The 15,371-nt window shown below is 41.1% G+C and overlaps 1 protein-coding gene across 6 annotated transcripts in view; it reads left to right on the forward strand.

The window, feature by feature from the left end:
• Positions 1-15,371, forward strand: part of RPTOR (regulatory associated protein of MTOR complex 1) — a 344,118-nt gene that overhangs the window by 169,398 nt on the left and 159,349 nt on the right. For all 6 annotated transcript variants that reach the window (XM_059998020.1, XM_059998021.1, XM_059998025.1 and 3 more), the window contains one exon: positions 2,145-2,291. In XM_059998020.1, the coding sequence (XP_059854003.1) occupies positions 2,145-2,291 (147 nt within the window). The remainder of the gene's footprint in view (positions 1-2,144; positions 2,292-15,371) is intronic.

Below are 15,371 nucleotides of genomic sequence, written 5' to 3' on the forward strand. Positions count from 1 at the left end.
AAATATAAAGCCTATGTCACATATGTTGTACCTACTTTCTTCTTAAATTGCTTGTCACAGGTATGTGTTTTTATCAGAATTATATAATTTTTACATTGCTCTATTTTTCTTTAACGTTTCTAGGTTCTATATGTTTAAGAAGGTCTTTCTTACACCAAAATAAATTTTTAAATCTTTTATTCTGCTTTTGTATTTATTTTTAAAATCTGTCCTGATTGTGTGTGGAATCTCAGATGGCAATATTGAATGGTTAGTTGGATTTTACAAGTATCACTTGTTGAATTGTTCATTCTTTCTTCGCTGAGTTAAAATGCCACCTTCATTACAGTTATATATGTGGCTCTGTTCCTGGGCTTTCCCTCCTGTTGATTTGTTTGTCTCGCCTTCCCCAGTACCATCCTGTAATTACCATAGATTTATAGTGTATTTAATATCTGCTAGCGTGAGTCCTCACTCATTATTCCTTCTTTACAATTTTTTTTGTGTTGTGCTATTCTTATACCTTTCTCTTCAGCATTAACTTTAGAATCAGCTTGTCAGATTCCATTAAGGAAACCCCTGATGGTATTTTGATTGGGCACTGCCTTTATAGATTCATTAGGGAAGAACTGCCGTCTTTAGAATCCTTCTGTGAGAGTTTACTTAGAGCATATCCAAGTGTTCTCTTACTCGTGCAGTGACGAAGAACAAGACACCAGGTGATGGCAGTTTAGCAAGGTGAAATGGCACAGCGTAAGCAGAGGGTGGTCCCCTCGTGGTAGAGATGTCTGCAGCCCCACCACACCTGTGCTGTCGGCACATCCTCCCCGTCTGGGATGGGACTTGCATCTGGTGACGTGTGTGCATATCAAGAAGGCCTCTGCCGCCACCACCTTGATGACAGTCTTCTCCAGGCCTGGTTTGGTCTTTCTGTCTTCTGTTCCTTTTCCCCTTTGCATTAGAAACAATCCTCTTGGCAATACCAGAGGCAATGTTTGTGGCTTAGCTTTGAGGAAACACAGTCACCTTTACTGTAAGTGCACAGAATTGATTTCTGCTAGAGTGTCACTACTTAAACTATTGGTGCCTGAGGAAGGATAAATAAGTGATGGCGTTCTATGCAGAAGAATTGCTTAAAAATGTTACCTTTGGGGCTTCCCTGGTGGTGCAGTGGTTGAGAGTCCGCCTGCTGTTGCAGGGGACACGGGTTCGTGCCCCGGTCTGCAAAGATCTCACATGCCGCGGAGCGGCTGGGCCCGTGAGCCATGGCTGCTGAGCCTGAGCGTCCGGAGCCTGTGCTCCGCAATGGGAGAGGCCACAACAGTGAGAGGCCCGCGTACCGCAAAAAAAAAAAAAAAGAAAAATGTTACCTTTGAGTGAGGATTTTAGTCATTTCTCTGGTGAGATGAGGACCATTCCTCTCTATGTTTACCAGTAATAGCTGGAGTGTTTTCAAGTACTGAAGAGTACAGTGTGTCCAGAAAAATATTTCACTTAGCAGATTCATGCTAATATGTTATTGTTCTGTGATTTGAAAAAAAAAATTATGGAGCCAAATCTATTTGTACTCCTTCAATGTGATCTAAATCATCTAGAGGATAAAGTGCTTATGGGTAGCTCTGAAATTAAAGGGGCAAGAGGGAAAAACATGCACATTTGAGGACCCGATCAACTTTTCTGAGCTCATCTTCTTTATAATCGAGGAGCGTGTTCTGCTGTATAAGCCCAGAGAAGTTACGGAGTAAAGGGTGAGCAGGAATGGTGTGAAGTAGCATGCATAGCCTTGGGATTTATAAGAGAAAGCTGTGGTTTGGCTGCAAGAGGGTGGGAGAGGAAGGGTGGGTGTGAAGGCCTCGTTGTGGGACACGTGGAGGGAAATCCCTCAGTGGAGTGAGTGCGCTCCCAGGGGGCAGCGAGAACTGAACAGGGGAGGAGAGGAGCTCGGGATTGAACTGTGCCACCGCCCGGTTCTACCTGATGAAACAGCGTGTGGGCAGATGGTGGGGAGGTTAGTTTGCTGCTGTTCACAGTGGGTAGAGATGGCAGCTCAGGAACGCTCTGTGCAGCGGGCCCCATGCATGGGACCCTCTTGGAGGTGCAGGTGCTGGTGAGCAGGCAGAGTTCGCCATGTGTGAGTCACAAACATGCACTGTTTTCTTTTCCAGAACTACACTCAGTACATCCCCCTGTCTATATATGACCTGCAGACATGGATGGGCAGCCCCTCCATATTCGTCTACGACTGCTCCAACGCTGGTCTCATTGTCAAGTCCTTCAAACAGTTTGCCCTGCAGAGGGAGCAGGAGCTGGAGGTGAGGCCCTGAACACACTGGGCGGTGGGGGTGGCCATGGGGGACTATTGGCCTGGAGCTGTGGTTTTGTTTCTTTGGGTGGGGCAGGCTCAGAGTGCTCAGCGCAAGGTGGTGGGGTCCACGACAAAGAACTTGGAAAGGACTCAGGACAAGCTCTTGGGCTTATTTTTACACCTCGTTTTACCCAGCATCATTTTTAATCCGAATTTTAATTAAGCGATAAAATTAATAGAGTTGAATTGTGCTTCAGTGGGCTCTGCCTTCGAGATAAATGTGAAAATAAAGCAGACACATTTATTTTCGGAGAAATGGACCCCTGTCTGGGCACAGTCTTCAGTTCCACCCGCATCTTAGTTATTGCCCTCATTTTTTTGTCTTTTGTGTTGGAAAAAACCCCTACTACGCTAAATACAGAAAACAAAACAGCTACAGCTGCCATTGGTGCCTTCCATTTAAAGAACTGGAGAGCCTGTGTAGTGCTCTGATCGTGAAGAAACGTTTTACTTGGTTGTTTTAATTAATATTTGATGTTTGAATTAAACAGTGACTTCTAAAGAGAAACTGAAGAGGCACTTTCAGTTAAGAGGCCTCCATCCTATGGCCTGCACAAGAGTGAGAATAAATATTCTGCAGCCTCCAGGGGGTCATGAATTCCAACTGGTTGCAGTGCAGGAAATTCTCAATTCAGGAACAGAAATGGCACTGAGTACATGTTTCCTCAAGCCTTTTTGGGTCTATCCAATTTTAATGTATTGTTATGTTTTTCACATTTCATCAGAGGATATTGCTGAAATAATCAGCAATAAAATTTGAAATTCTACTTGGGAGAACTTAACATGTCATACAGTTAATTTATAAATATTTTATAAATTAAAATGTTTATAAATTAAGCCCTTATGCAGAACTTTGCACCAGAGTGACTGATAAATTACCCTTTATCCCAGTGCCACAAGTTGTTATTGTTATTATTATTATTTGCATTCTAGAATAAGAGAAGGGAAAGGTCAAGTTTTATATCATTAAATTTTTACCTTGCTTTTAGGCATTTCATCTAAGTTTATCCAAGGGATAGGTTATCTTATGAGTGCTAAAAACTCAAAGCACCAAGAGGTAATTGCTTTTCCTCGCATCAAGTAATAAATCTTGAAAAAATATTTTTTTTGTTTTCCATTTAAAATGTGTAAATAAAAATGCCAAAGAATCCAGCCTGATATTTATCCCCAACTTATGAGCTTCAGGGTGATTAAGGAAAGACCAATACATCCGCCTTTGTTAATTAAAACATGTTAAATAGGGCTTCGCTGGTGGCACAGTGGTTGAGAGTCCGCCTGCCCATGCAGGGGACACGGGGTTAGTGCCCCGGTCCGGGAAGATCCCACATGCTGCGCAGCGGCTGGGCCCGTGAGCCATGGCCACTGAGCCTGCGCGTCCGGAGCCTGTGCTCCGCAACGGGAGAGGCCACAGTAGTGAGAGGCCCGCGTACTTCAAAAAAAAACAAAAAACAAAAAAAACATGTTAAATATAGTCCCTCTCCCACCCTTCTCAGCAGAAGACAAGCATTTCCCTCTTATGCTCTAGCACTTGGAGTATCTGCTCTGTCGGTTCTGTAAATGTTCTCTGTATGTTGCCAAGGATTAATCAGCCTAAGAAACTGTTCATTTCATTGAATGCGACAAAAAAGTTTTCCATGCATCTTTTTGGGGTGAGGAGGGAAATGTTTAATTGACTAATTCCTAATGGAGGAGAATAAATGAAAAATATGTTATCTGAATTGGCAAATAGATGGCAATGTAAAGTTATACCATATGTTTTATAATTAGCTCTGACTTTTATCTTCATTCTTTTCTTAATTACAGTGCAGATAAGTCTTACGGTTTTCCATTACACTTACTATTATTGGCTGTTGTTCAGCTGGTCTCTTGCATCAACAGCGGAAATTAAAATGATAAAATTGGCTCCCAGCTAATATCTTAATGTTCATGTTAGTTATTATTTTTATCTGCTGTAGAAACAGCAATCCTCTGTGGCCTCTTAGGTTTATTCTTTTAAAAAATTCTTTCCCTGTCTGCAGTTGGCCAGATTCTTTGTAAATTTATGATACATTTTAACACTTTTATTGGGTAGATGATAACATGAAACTGAAAAAAACTGGCGAGTAAAATGGTTTGTGCCAGAGTTTAAAAAATAAAGAGAGTAAAAATGATTAAATATAATACAAGAAAATAGTTACCTGGACCAGAAAGCCTCCAAGTAATAAACATTAACACAAATATGAGTGACATAAATTTTAAGAGAGGGTTATCAGCTTTCATATTCTTGGACTTCCATCTCAAAGGAATACTGCAGGTGAAGTAGAAGATGCCTCCATGAAAGCATGGCATAAATTATTGCACACAATTGAAACTTCATCATAGCCAGGAAAAATGCATGTCTGTCCCTCAGTAATGGTCTCTACATTTTTCCTTGTGTCATATTTGCTTTGTAATTTGAAAACTAAGGAAAGTCTTCAGTTCTCTCTGCTTTCCATGTTTTTTTTTTAAGATAAATTTTTTGTGTGTGTGTGTGTGTGCGGTACGTGGACCTCTCACTGTTGTGACCTCTTCCGTTGTGGAGCATAGGCTCCAGATGCGCAGGCTCAGCGGCCATGGCTCACAGGCCCAGCCGCTCCGCGGCATGTGGGATCCTCCCAGACCGGGGCACGAACCCGTGTCCCCTGCATCAGCAGGCGGACTCTCAACCACTGCGCCACCAGGGAAGCCCTAAGATAAATATTTTTATTTTTACTAAATTAGTATATGCCATGATTTTAAAAATTAAATAGTACCAAGGGTTTATAATGAATGAAATATGCCCTGGCCCACACCTCCTTGGCCAAGACTCTGCTACTATAGGGAACCTATTTTAACTGTTTATATTTCTAGTTCCTCTATGAGTATCTCTATAAATGTAAATAATATGCTTATACTACTACTGCTTGATTCATAAATTTTAGATTATCAGGCTTTCTGCTACTGTATAAACCAAAAACAGAGTTGCCATTAGTAAATTCTATTTAAAGAATTGGAGAAATTATATAGAACTTTGATAGTAAAGAGACATGTTACATAGTTTTAAGTCATATTTGTTGTTTGTATTAAATTGTGAATTCTAAAGAGAAATTGAAGAGGGTGAGTCACTAACTGCCCCCTCCTGTTTCCCCACTGCAATTTAGTTGTGTCACTACATTTGGATTCCCTATACTTTGTAACCTTTGCAATTTGAAATAATACCCTGACGTTTTTATTTCTAGTTTCGTCAGTAATCAGTACTATCCTCTGGCTTTAGGTTCTTAGCTTCCTTGGACTTTCTTTTACCTCTGGACCTTTCCAACTTCTGTCATCTGCACTTTTATGATTATTCTCCAGTCTCTGACCATAATTAAGTCCCCATGCTTTGTGTATGAGTTGATTCTAAAATATGACAAATATTAAACTTCAACTCCCTGATTATGACCATGTAAATATTGTTCATTGAATGGCTAAATAGGGTGCTATGCTTTCCATTTTTATAACAGTTTTTGTTTCTTTGATTTTCCTGAGGATTTTCTCTTTTCTTATTGAATTAGATCTTTAACATTTCCTCAGTTCCTAAATTTGCAAGGGTAGTATTGAATCTCAGAATATACCTCTTCCCAAAGTTTCTTCTTTCCCAGATCTCAACTGCCTGCTTCAATCAGCTGTTCTAAATGGGCCTGCTCCAAAGCTGTCATCCTGGGATTTCTCCTTATCACTCTCCTGGAAGCATCCACTGTTTTCTAGATCCCACCTCTGTCTCTTTCTCAGTTTTCTCCTTTGTTCTGCTAGGGCAAATCCTCAAATAACAACCCAAGAACTGATGTATGGGAGTAATTTTTCTCAGGCTTTAAATGTTTGCATTTGGACTGCTTTTAGCTGAAAGTAATGAAAAATCTCACTATTGCTTTCTAAACAAGTAACAGTTTGTCATTTTTGCTAAGATCTCTGAGGCAAATGATTTAATTATTCAGCAGTACCATTAGGGACCCAGGCTGTTTTTAATCTCTACACTCTGATGTTTTATCTTGATGGTTACAGTACATTCTTCCACGTTGAGCCTGGATGAGGTGGGGACAGGGCAGAGCTATCACATTTGTCTCTCTTGTTAGGAAAGCAAGTGCAGATATGAGACCCTTATGTCTCATTAGCTAAAGCTGGGTCATATGCGATGTGCCCCGCCCCTCATAGTTGGGGCAGGGGGTGGCAAAAGGGAGTGGAGTTGGGATGAGTACTGGTCTGTCTGACAGTGAGTGTCAGCTATATTGCATGTGTTATTGTCTTCATTTTGTCCACATGCATTATGGACAGTTTGGGTATGGAATTTTAGGCTGTTTTCACTAAACTATATCACCCTTACTTCTTGCAATAGATGAGAAGGTGGCCTTGTTGTAGCCATAACCAAGAATTCATGATAAAAGCCAGAGAAGGAGTATTTATATCCACAGTACACGGTATATATGTTGAGAGAGAAAGAGAGAATTCAGATTTCTTTTTTTTTTTTTGCAACAGCTTTTATCTTGGTTATAAAATCTTTGTAACTAGAAGAGGAGACTAAATCTTCAGTGGATTCTCTTTGAAATAGTCTTTATTAAGTTTTATCCATTAGTTCTACTTCCATTGAATATTTCCCACGGGCAGTTATGATTCTTCTCTTCACTGAAGACAGCAATGAAGCAGGGGTCAAATCTCGGCCTTTTCCTCTTTTTCTTTGGAGGCAGGGAGGTGAGTTGGTGTCTGGTGGTGGGAACAGGATTGCCTTTCTTTTACAGAGACTGATGGGGCTGAGCTGTATCCCAGTAAGACTTGATACTCAGGACGATCATCCTCGTTGGTGTAGGATGGGAGCCCAGATAGTTTCTCAGTGGCAGCCACAGCGGTGGTGGGACAATTTCTTCCCCCAAGGATGGTCGACATGCTTTGAGGGAGTCTGTTGTTGAGGTTCAGGCCATCACTCTGGTGGCACCATTCTCTCCTCTTACTGCCTGTTTGTACTTGGCAAGGCTTTTCTCATGATGCCTCCAAATGAATCACGTTTTGTTTTGTTTTTTGTTTTGTTTTTTTTTTTTGGCTGCACCGCGTGGCGTGCAGGTTCTTAGTCCCCTGACCAGGGATTGAACCCATGCCCCCTGCAGTGGAAGCAAGGAGTCTTAACCACTGGACCGCCAGGGCAGTTTCGCAAATCATGTTTTGATCTGACAATCTGTAAACTTCCTTGTGTGACCCGCTCCTGCTGGCTCCAGCAGTAGCATCCAGCAGCTCAGGACCTTGTCCAGCGGATACTCATTTTCACAGAAACAGGCTTGGTCCTGCAGCATCACTGGATTCGCAGTGACTTAACCACCCTATTTTCCGTTTGAAATCCTGTATTCGACTTGATATTTATGACACATTATTCTCATGTATTCATCAGTGTGGCTAAATTTTATGCCAAGTGTTTAAACTAATTGTAACAAAAATGACTAACATCAGAATCTTCAGGTTTCTTCAAAAAATGTCAAATGTGCATCCCATAGAACTAGAGAATTCATATTTGGAAACCTGTGGTTCCTTTGCTACTGTTGTAGATAGCACGTTGTGTGGATGTCTGTGGAATTCGAAAATATTGGGCTGACCAAAAAGTTTGTTTGGGTTTTTCCGTAACATCTTATGGAAAAACCCAAACGAAGCTTTTGGCCAACCCAACAGAAGTCGACGCTCTGTGTTAAGGTTAATATTTGTAGTGTTACAATGTCTGTCTGTGATTTTTGAATATCACATGTTAATTCTAAGGTTATCTTTAGAAAGGTATGTGTCTTGGATGACTGCTTACTAAATGGAGTTTGTGTGTGTGAATTTGTGAACATTCTCCGTGGACTTGCTGTCGGGGTGTTCACGCTACAAAACAGGGGTCCACGGTGCTGATTCTACACGGAGCTCAGGCTTGTCCGTCTCTAGCTTTCACGTTATAATTTTTTTCATGTCTCCATTCTTTCTCTTCTATAGCTTCATAGTTACCATTTGTAGGTAGTAGGGAAACAGGAAGTCTGTTATGTGATAATCTTATTTATTTTCTCTTTACTTTTTAAATGATATTAATTTGAAGGGAAGCTACCCATTGTTGCTGTGTGCCCATGGCGGGGAAGGCAGGTGGCTTCCTGGGGCACCCTTGCTCACAGTGCGGAGAGCATTCTACCTCTGGGAGCCGGTGACAACACTAGCCACCCTAGTTTTCCCCAGACACATCAGTAACTCTCTTTAAAGAAGCATACCACCACGTGCTTCCTGGGGAGGGGTGGCTGTGGTGGTTGCAGGACACCTGGCTTCGGGCACAAGGGCGAGCAGGGGGCTGTCCTGATGGTAGGTCTTCAGGGGAGCCTCGCCATCCTGCTGCGCCACCCCCAGCTTCAGCGGTGAACCACCTTCCCCGCTTGCTTCTCTGCACACACTCTGTGCAGGTCCATGCCCTTTTCTTTAATAAAGGCGGGCCAAGTTCACCCCTCTGTACCTTATACTCTATGTATAGCAAGCTATATAGCAAGCTGTAACAATTCGTAAGAGTGAATATTTTCAAAACAAATATCAATAAGAAACCTATTATGTAGTTGAAACCCTCCCTCCATAGCACACACACATTTGTAATTTAAGGAGAAATGCTACCATTTCCACCGTTTATAGGAGAGTAAGTGGGGGTAAACCTGTAAACAAATACAGCAGAAATCCCTTTCATTGGGCTGCACACAGCCACCCAGAGCACCCGGCTGGAGAAAATAAAGCCATGATGGAAATGAAGAGTGGAATGGGAGGCTGGTCCTCCGAGTGCTCTGGGAGCTGACGTGCTAACCAGAAAGTGGAAGGGGTCACAGAAACACGCTGATGAGAAAAGCAGCCTCTAGAAGATCAGGACCCTTACCGCCACTGAGAGCTGATGAGAGAGGAGGGGGCCGTGCAAGATGGAGAGGCAGCATCAGGGGAGGCCAGAACACCTGACGGCCTTAGCTGATGGACACTACCTACTACCGCCTTTTATTTGTGCGACCCTTTGTGGTTTGCAGAGCACTTTTTACATTTAGTCCAGTCATCAGCCTGTGCAACAGAGGATGGTACATAAGCAGTCTCCAGAGTCTTTGCTACTATGCACCTGTGAACAATCCCTTCTGCAGTTTGTACCAGGAGATCCAGTTTTTTTCTGTTGGCACCTTTTACTATTCCTAGTCCTGGAATTTGAAAGCTTTGGGTGAAAGAAAAGTGATTTTGCTGCATTAAAAATTCAGGAACTCTCATCTCTTGTCTGTAGATTAAATGAAATCCACAGACAAGCAAATTGTATTATTAATACAGTCAACTTTCAGGGTACAACTAAAATTCTACTTCCCTGAGCCTGAAATCTTTCTCAGCTGACCTCATATAGCAAATTTTTATGCAGTTAATTTGACAATTAATTATGTATTGTCTTGCAGTATCTCTTCTATTGGCATTGTCAGCTGTATTTAAGTCTATTATGTAAACCTATCAAGGATGCTTCATATGAAGTAGTTGCTTAGTAATTATTTATGTTTTTGGTCTCATAAATAACTGTACATTTGAATAAACTACCTTTAGTTGTCTTCCTTAGATGTATCTATGATTCACTGAATATGTTTAATCTTTGGTTGATTTGTATGAAATGTAAAAAGAAACAAAGTAAAAATTATTCACCCAAATCCATGAATATAGTATACTTTTTGCAGCCATCATAAAACTGGGAGCTTCTTCAAGTTAAGTCTTAGAATTTAATTTTTTTTCCTAATTTCGTCTATTTTAAAATATGCCAGAAATTGCTTAATGTCCTGGACCCCAGATCATGACCAACACCCTGGGATATCGTGAGGGTACTGTGGTTCCCAGCAGGACCCATCTGCATGGTCCTGCTTGCTATCACAGGAGGACCTCTCCTCCATCAGCCAGAGGCTATGGAGGTAATGGCCCGATGTTCTCTCACAAAGGATCTGTGGTAGCACAGACCATGGTGTTTCTGGTGGCAACCAGAAAAATGGCAGCACTAAACTGGGTGATCACAGAGCCATGTATGGGGAGAAGGGCAGGTGGGAAGTTACCAACCCACTTGAGGGGAGGGACAAGAAGGTAAGTGGGTTTTCTTAACACTGGGGTCAGAAACAAGGAAAAGATATTAGTTCTCACTAGTCCTCCTCAACATTATACAATAAGACTTTTGCAATATGGCAAGGGAAAAAAACAGAAGGTATACAGACTGGGAAAAAGGAAATTAAGCTATCTTTTTTTGAAGATGAAACAGTTATATTTGTTGAATGTCAATCATAAAGATCTAATTGACAGTAACTGAACACTCCAACCAACAGCAGCAGCAAAATACACAAGTGTCCATAGAGCATCCATCAAGATATATCATATCCTGGGTCATAAAGCAAATCTCAACATATTTTAAATAAGTGAAACCACACAAGTGTGCTCTTTGACCATGGTAGAATCAACTAGAAGTCAGCGATAAAAAGACAACAGAAAAATCTCAGAAAAAAAAAGAACACGTAATTGATGGGTTAGAAGTCTCAAGGGAAATTAAAGAAAATACATTAACTGAATGAAAATGAATGTACATCAGAAAACTAAAAATAGAATTACCATATGATCCAGCAGTTCCACTCCTGAGCGTATATCCAGAAAAACTATAATTGAAAAAGATACATGTACCCCTATGTTCATAGCAGCACTATTCACAATAGCCAAGACATGGAAGCAACCTAAATGTCCATCGACAGATGAATGGATAAAGAAGATATGGTATATACATACAATGGAATACTACTCAGCCATAAAAACGAAGGAAATAATGCCATTTGCAGCAACATAGATGCAACTAGAGATTACCATACTAAGTGAAGTAAGTCAGAAAGAGAAAGATAAATACCGTATGATGTCACTTATATGTGGAATCTAAAATATGACACAAATGAACCTATCTACGAAACAGAAACAGACTCATGGACATACGGAACAGACTTGTGGTTGCTAAGGGGGAGGGGGAAGGGGGAGGGATGGCGTAGGAGGTTGGGGTTAGCAGATGTAAGCTATTATATATAGAATGGATAAACAACAAGGTCCTACTGTATAGCACAGGGAACTATATTCAATATCCTATGATAAACCATAGTCAAAAAGAATATAAGAAAAAAATGTTTATATATATGTATAACTGAGTCACTTTGCTGTATAGCAGAAATGAATACGATGTTGTATATCAACTACACTTCAATTAAAAAATAAATAGAAAAAGAAAGGAAAATGAATGTACGACATGTCAGTACTGATAAGATGCAGCTAGGACTTCCCTGGTGGTGCAGTGGTTAAGAATTCACTTGCCATTGCAGGGGACATGGGTTCGATCCCTGGTCCGGGAAGATCCCACATGCCGTGGAGCAACTAAGCCCGTGTGCCACAACTACTGAGCCTGTGCTCTAGAGCCCATGCTCTGCAACAAGAGAAGCCACTGCAGTGAGAAGCCCGCGCACCACAACAAAGAGTAGCCCCTGCTCACCACAACTAGAGAAAGCCCGCGCGCACTAACAAAGACCCAACGCAGCCAAAAATTAAAAAAAAAAAAAGATGCAGCTAAAGCAATTGAAAGGGAAATTTATAGCACTAGATCCTTATGCTAGAAAATAGGAAAAGTATCAAATTATAAGTTCCTCCCTGTATTAATCAATTTGGGCTACTGTAACAAAATACTACAGACTGGGTAGCTTCTAAACAACAGAAAGTTATTTCTCTCAGTTCTGGAGGCTGGACAGTCCAAGATCACAGTGCAGCTTGATCAGGTGAGGGCCCTTTTCCTAGTTTATGGCCAGGCCTTCTCGCTGTGTCCTCACATGGTAGAAGGGGTCAGAGAGCTCTCAGGCTGCTTTTGTAAGGACACTAATCCCATTCAGGAGGGCTTCACCCTCATGCATTAATCACCACCCAAAGGCCCCACCTTCTAGTACTATCACCTTTGAGGGTTAGGATTTCAACATGTGAATTTGGGGGGAACACAAACATTCAGACCATAGCACTACCTCAAGAAACTAGAAAAGCAGAGCAAAATAACCCCAAAGCAATCAGAAGAAAGAAAATGATGATAAGAACAGAAATCATTGAAATGTAAAACAGAAAAAGAGAAAACTCCATGAAACAAAAAGCTGATTCTCAGGAATAATCAATAAAATGGATAAATCTCTAGCAAGACTAACGAACATAGAAGGAGAAGATTCAGGATCGTACAGCCATTGAAAGAATAATAAGGGAATAACATGAACAACTTTACATTCATAAATTTGACAACTTCAAAGAAATGGACCAATTCCTCTAAAACCACAAACTACCAAATCCACCCAAGATGAAATAGATAATGTGAGTGGTCAAGAAATTAAATTTGTAATTTAAAAGTTCCTGAAAGGAAATCTCCAGACTCAGCTAGTTTCACTAGAGAATTCTACCAAATATTTAAAGAATTAACACCAGTTTTACAGTCTCTTCCAGAAAATAGAACAGGGAGGAAACACTTCCCAATTCATTTTATGAGGTCATTATTACCCTGATGCCAAAATGGATACACATTACAAAAGAAAAAAAAAGCTGCAGACCTCTATCTCTCACAAACTTAGATGCAAAAGTCCTCAACAAAATAATAGCAAATCAGTTCTAGCAATCCATAAAAAGAATTATGTTCTACGACTGAGATTTATTCCAGGTATGCAAGTCTGGCTTAATATTCAAAAAAATCAGTTGATGTAATCCATCATACCAACAGACTAAAGAAGAACGGTCATATGATCATATCAGTTGACACAAAGCTTTTGACAAAATCCATCACCTTTTCATGATTAAAAAAAACCTAACAAACCACCTCTTAGCAAATGAGGGCTAGAGGGGAGCTTCTTCAGCTTGATAAAGAACATCTGTAAACCTACAGCTGTCATCATCCTTAATGGTAAGAGACCACGTTTTCCCCCTAAGGTCGGGAACAAGGCAAGGCTGTCCATTCTCACCATTCTTACTCAACATAGTACCGGAAGTTCTAGCCAGCACAATAAGGTAAGAAAAGGACATCATCAGTCACTAGGGAAACAAATCAAAACTACACTGAGGTGCACTTCACATCCACTAGGATGGGTGGAATAAAAAAGATAGATAATTACATGTCCTGGCCAGGATGTAGAGGAATTTGAACCCTCACACAGTGCTAGTGGGAAGGTAAAATGGTGCAGCCACCTTGGAAAACAGTCTGGCAGTTCCTCAAATGTTAAACTTGGAGCTGCAGACGACCCAGCAGTTCCACTCCTATGTTTATACCCAGGAGACTTGATGTGTCCACACAAAAACCTGTACACAGATGTTCACAGCAGCATTATTCACAGTAGCCCCCAATGGAAATTCTCTTCTTGATGTAAAGGATTGTGGAATTTTTTAGTATCTCCTTTTTTTTAGTTATCTAAGAGTAATAGTGGAGAAATTTGGTTATAATTTCTAATTAATCATCTTTACTGAGTTATAGAATGATTCTAGAGCATTTTAGAAAATGATTGCTAACAACTAAATGGCTTTAAAATAGTGGACGGTCCATTTAGGCAAACTCTCAGGATAATCATGTTCTTTAGCCGCCCTATAGGGGAAATATTGGGGGGGGGGTTCTCGGTATGATTACAAGTCTTCCTCCAACAAAGACGACTCCTGCTCTCTTGGCCTAGATTTCATAGTTCCCAGCAATAGGTACCACTTCTTTTTAAATTACTATTTAATATTTGATATATATAGAATTATATAAATTATATATTAAAAATTACTACTGCCACTTTGTATCTGCTATTTTTAGTACAGTATCTGTCGCATGATAGATGCTCCATTAACAACTTTGAAATGAGCTGGGTAAGCAATACCTGATTCCTTTACAGATCTCAGTCTCTCTCTGAACTTTGTAAAAATGTCCACTGTAAGTAGGTGTTATTGAATTGAGAATAAAAATTGCTTTAAGCTAGAACTGGAATTATTACCAAGTAGATGTTATTTTCAGAAAGTCGCTTGGTAAAGACTCCTCTGAAATAAATTATTATTGCCTTCATCTCTTTATCAAGATGTCTTGTATATGTATATGGAGAACAGAAGCGGCACAATGGCAGAGTTTCATTTAGAAAATGAGAGGTGTAGGTGCTCCCGCTGCAACCCCCACTCACCTCCAGCCGTGCTTCTGGAGCGGGTGGTTCCGGGCCTGTGTGAGCTGCTTGGCCAGCCTTCCCATGAGCTCTGAGTGCATGAGTGCCACGTTATCCACACGTGTGGAAGAGGTAGCAGATGTCTTTCTTGGATCTGGTTGCTGTGTATCACATCTGAAGATTTTTCTGGATCCTTCCCAAATCCTCCAGAAGGCTCTAGTGAGCTTTTTTTTTTTTTTTTTTTTTTTTGCGGTATGCGGGCCTCTCACCGTTGTGGCCTCTCCCGTTGCGGAGCACAGACTCCGGACGCGCAGGCTCAGCGGCCATGGCTTACGGGCCCAGCCGCTCCGCAGCATGTGGGATCCTCCTGGACCAGGGCACGAACCCGTGTCCCCTGCATCGGCAGGTGGACTCTCAACCACTGCACCACCAGGGAAGCCCTCTAGTGAGCTTTTAATGATTAAAGTTTTCCTGGTGTTTGAGCCTCTAGGTTCTCCAGGAGAAGCCCCTTTGGGTAAAAGTGCATCTGGGGTGTGCCCTTCAGGGTGAGTGGTGGCTCCCAGCTGGACCTGTTCTCTTCTCAGCCTGGGTGCCTTTGAAAAGTCCTCTGAATCACTGGTAGTTAGGTTTACATGCAAGCTGTTTCCAAAGACTAATTTCAATTAAAAGGTCAATATCTTAGATAAATACAAAACCAAAACAATATATTGGAAGTAGCTCATCTGTTGGGTTTTGTTTTGTTTTGTTTTTTTGTATTCCTGGGTTAGCAGCTTGAAAAATGAATCGTTGGTGGAATTGTTTGTCTTGAATGTCATTTTTTAAAAATGTTACTGATTCTAATTAACCCC

This window comes from Delphinus delphis, chromosome 19 (genome assembly GCF_949987515.2).
Source record: "Delphinus delphis chromosome 19, mDelDel1.2, whole genome shotgun sequence".
Lineage (NCBI taxonomy): Eukaryota > Metazoa > Chordata > Mammalia > Artiodactyla > Delphinidae > Delphinus > Delphinus delphis.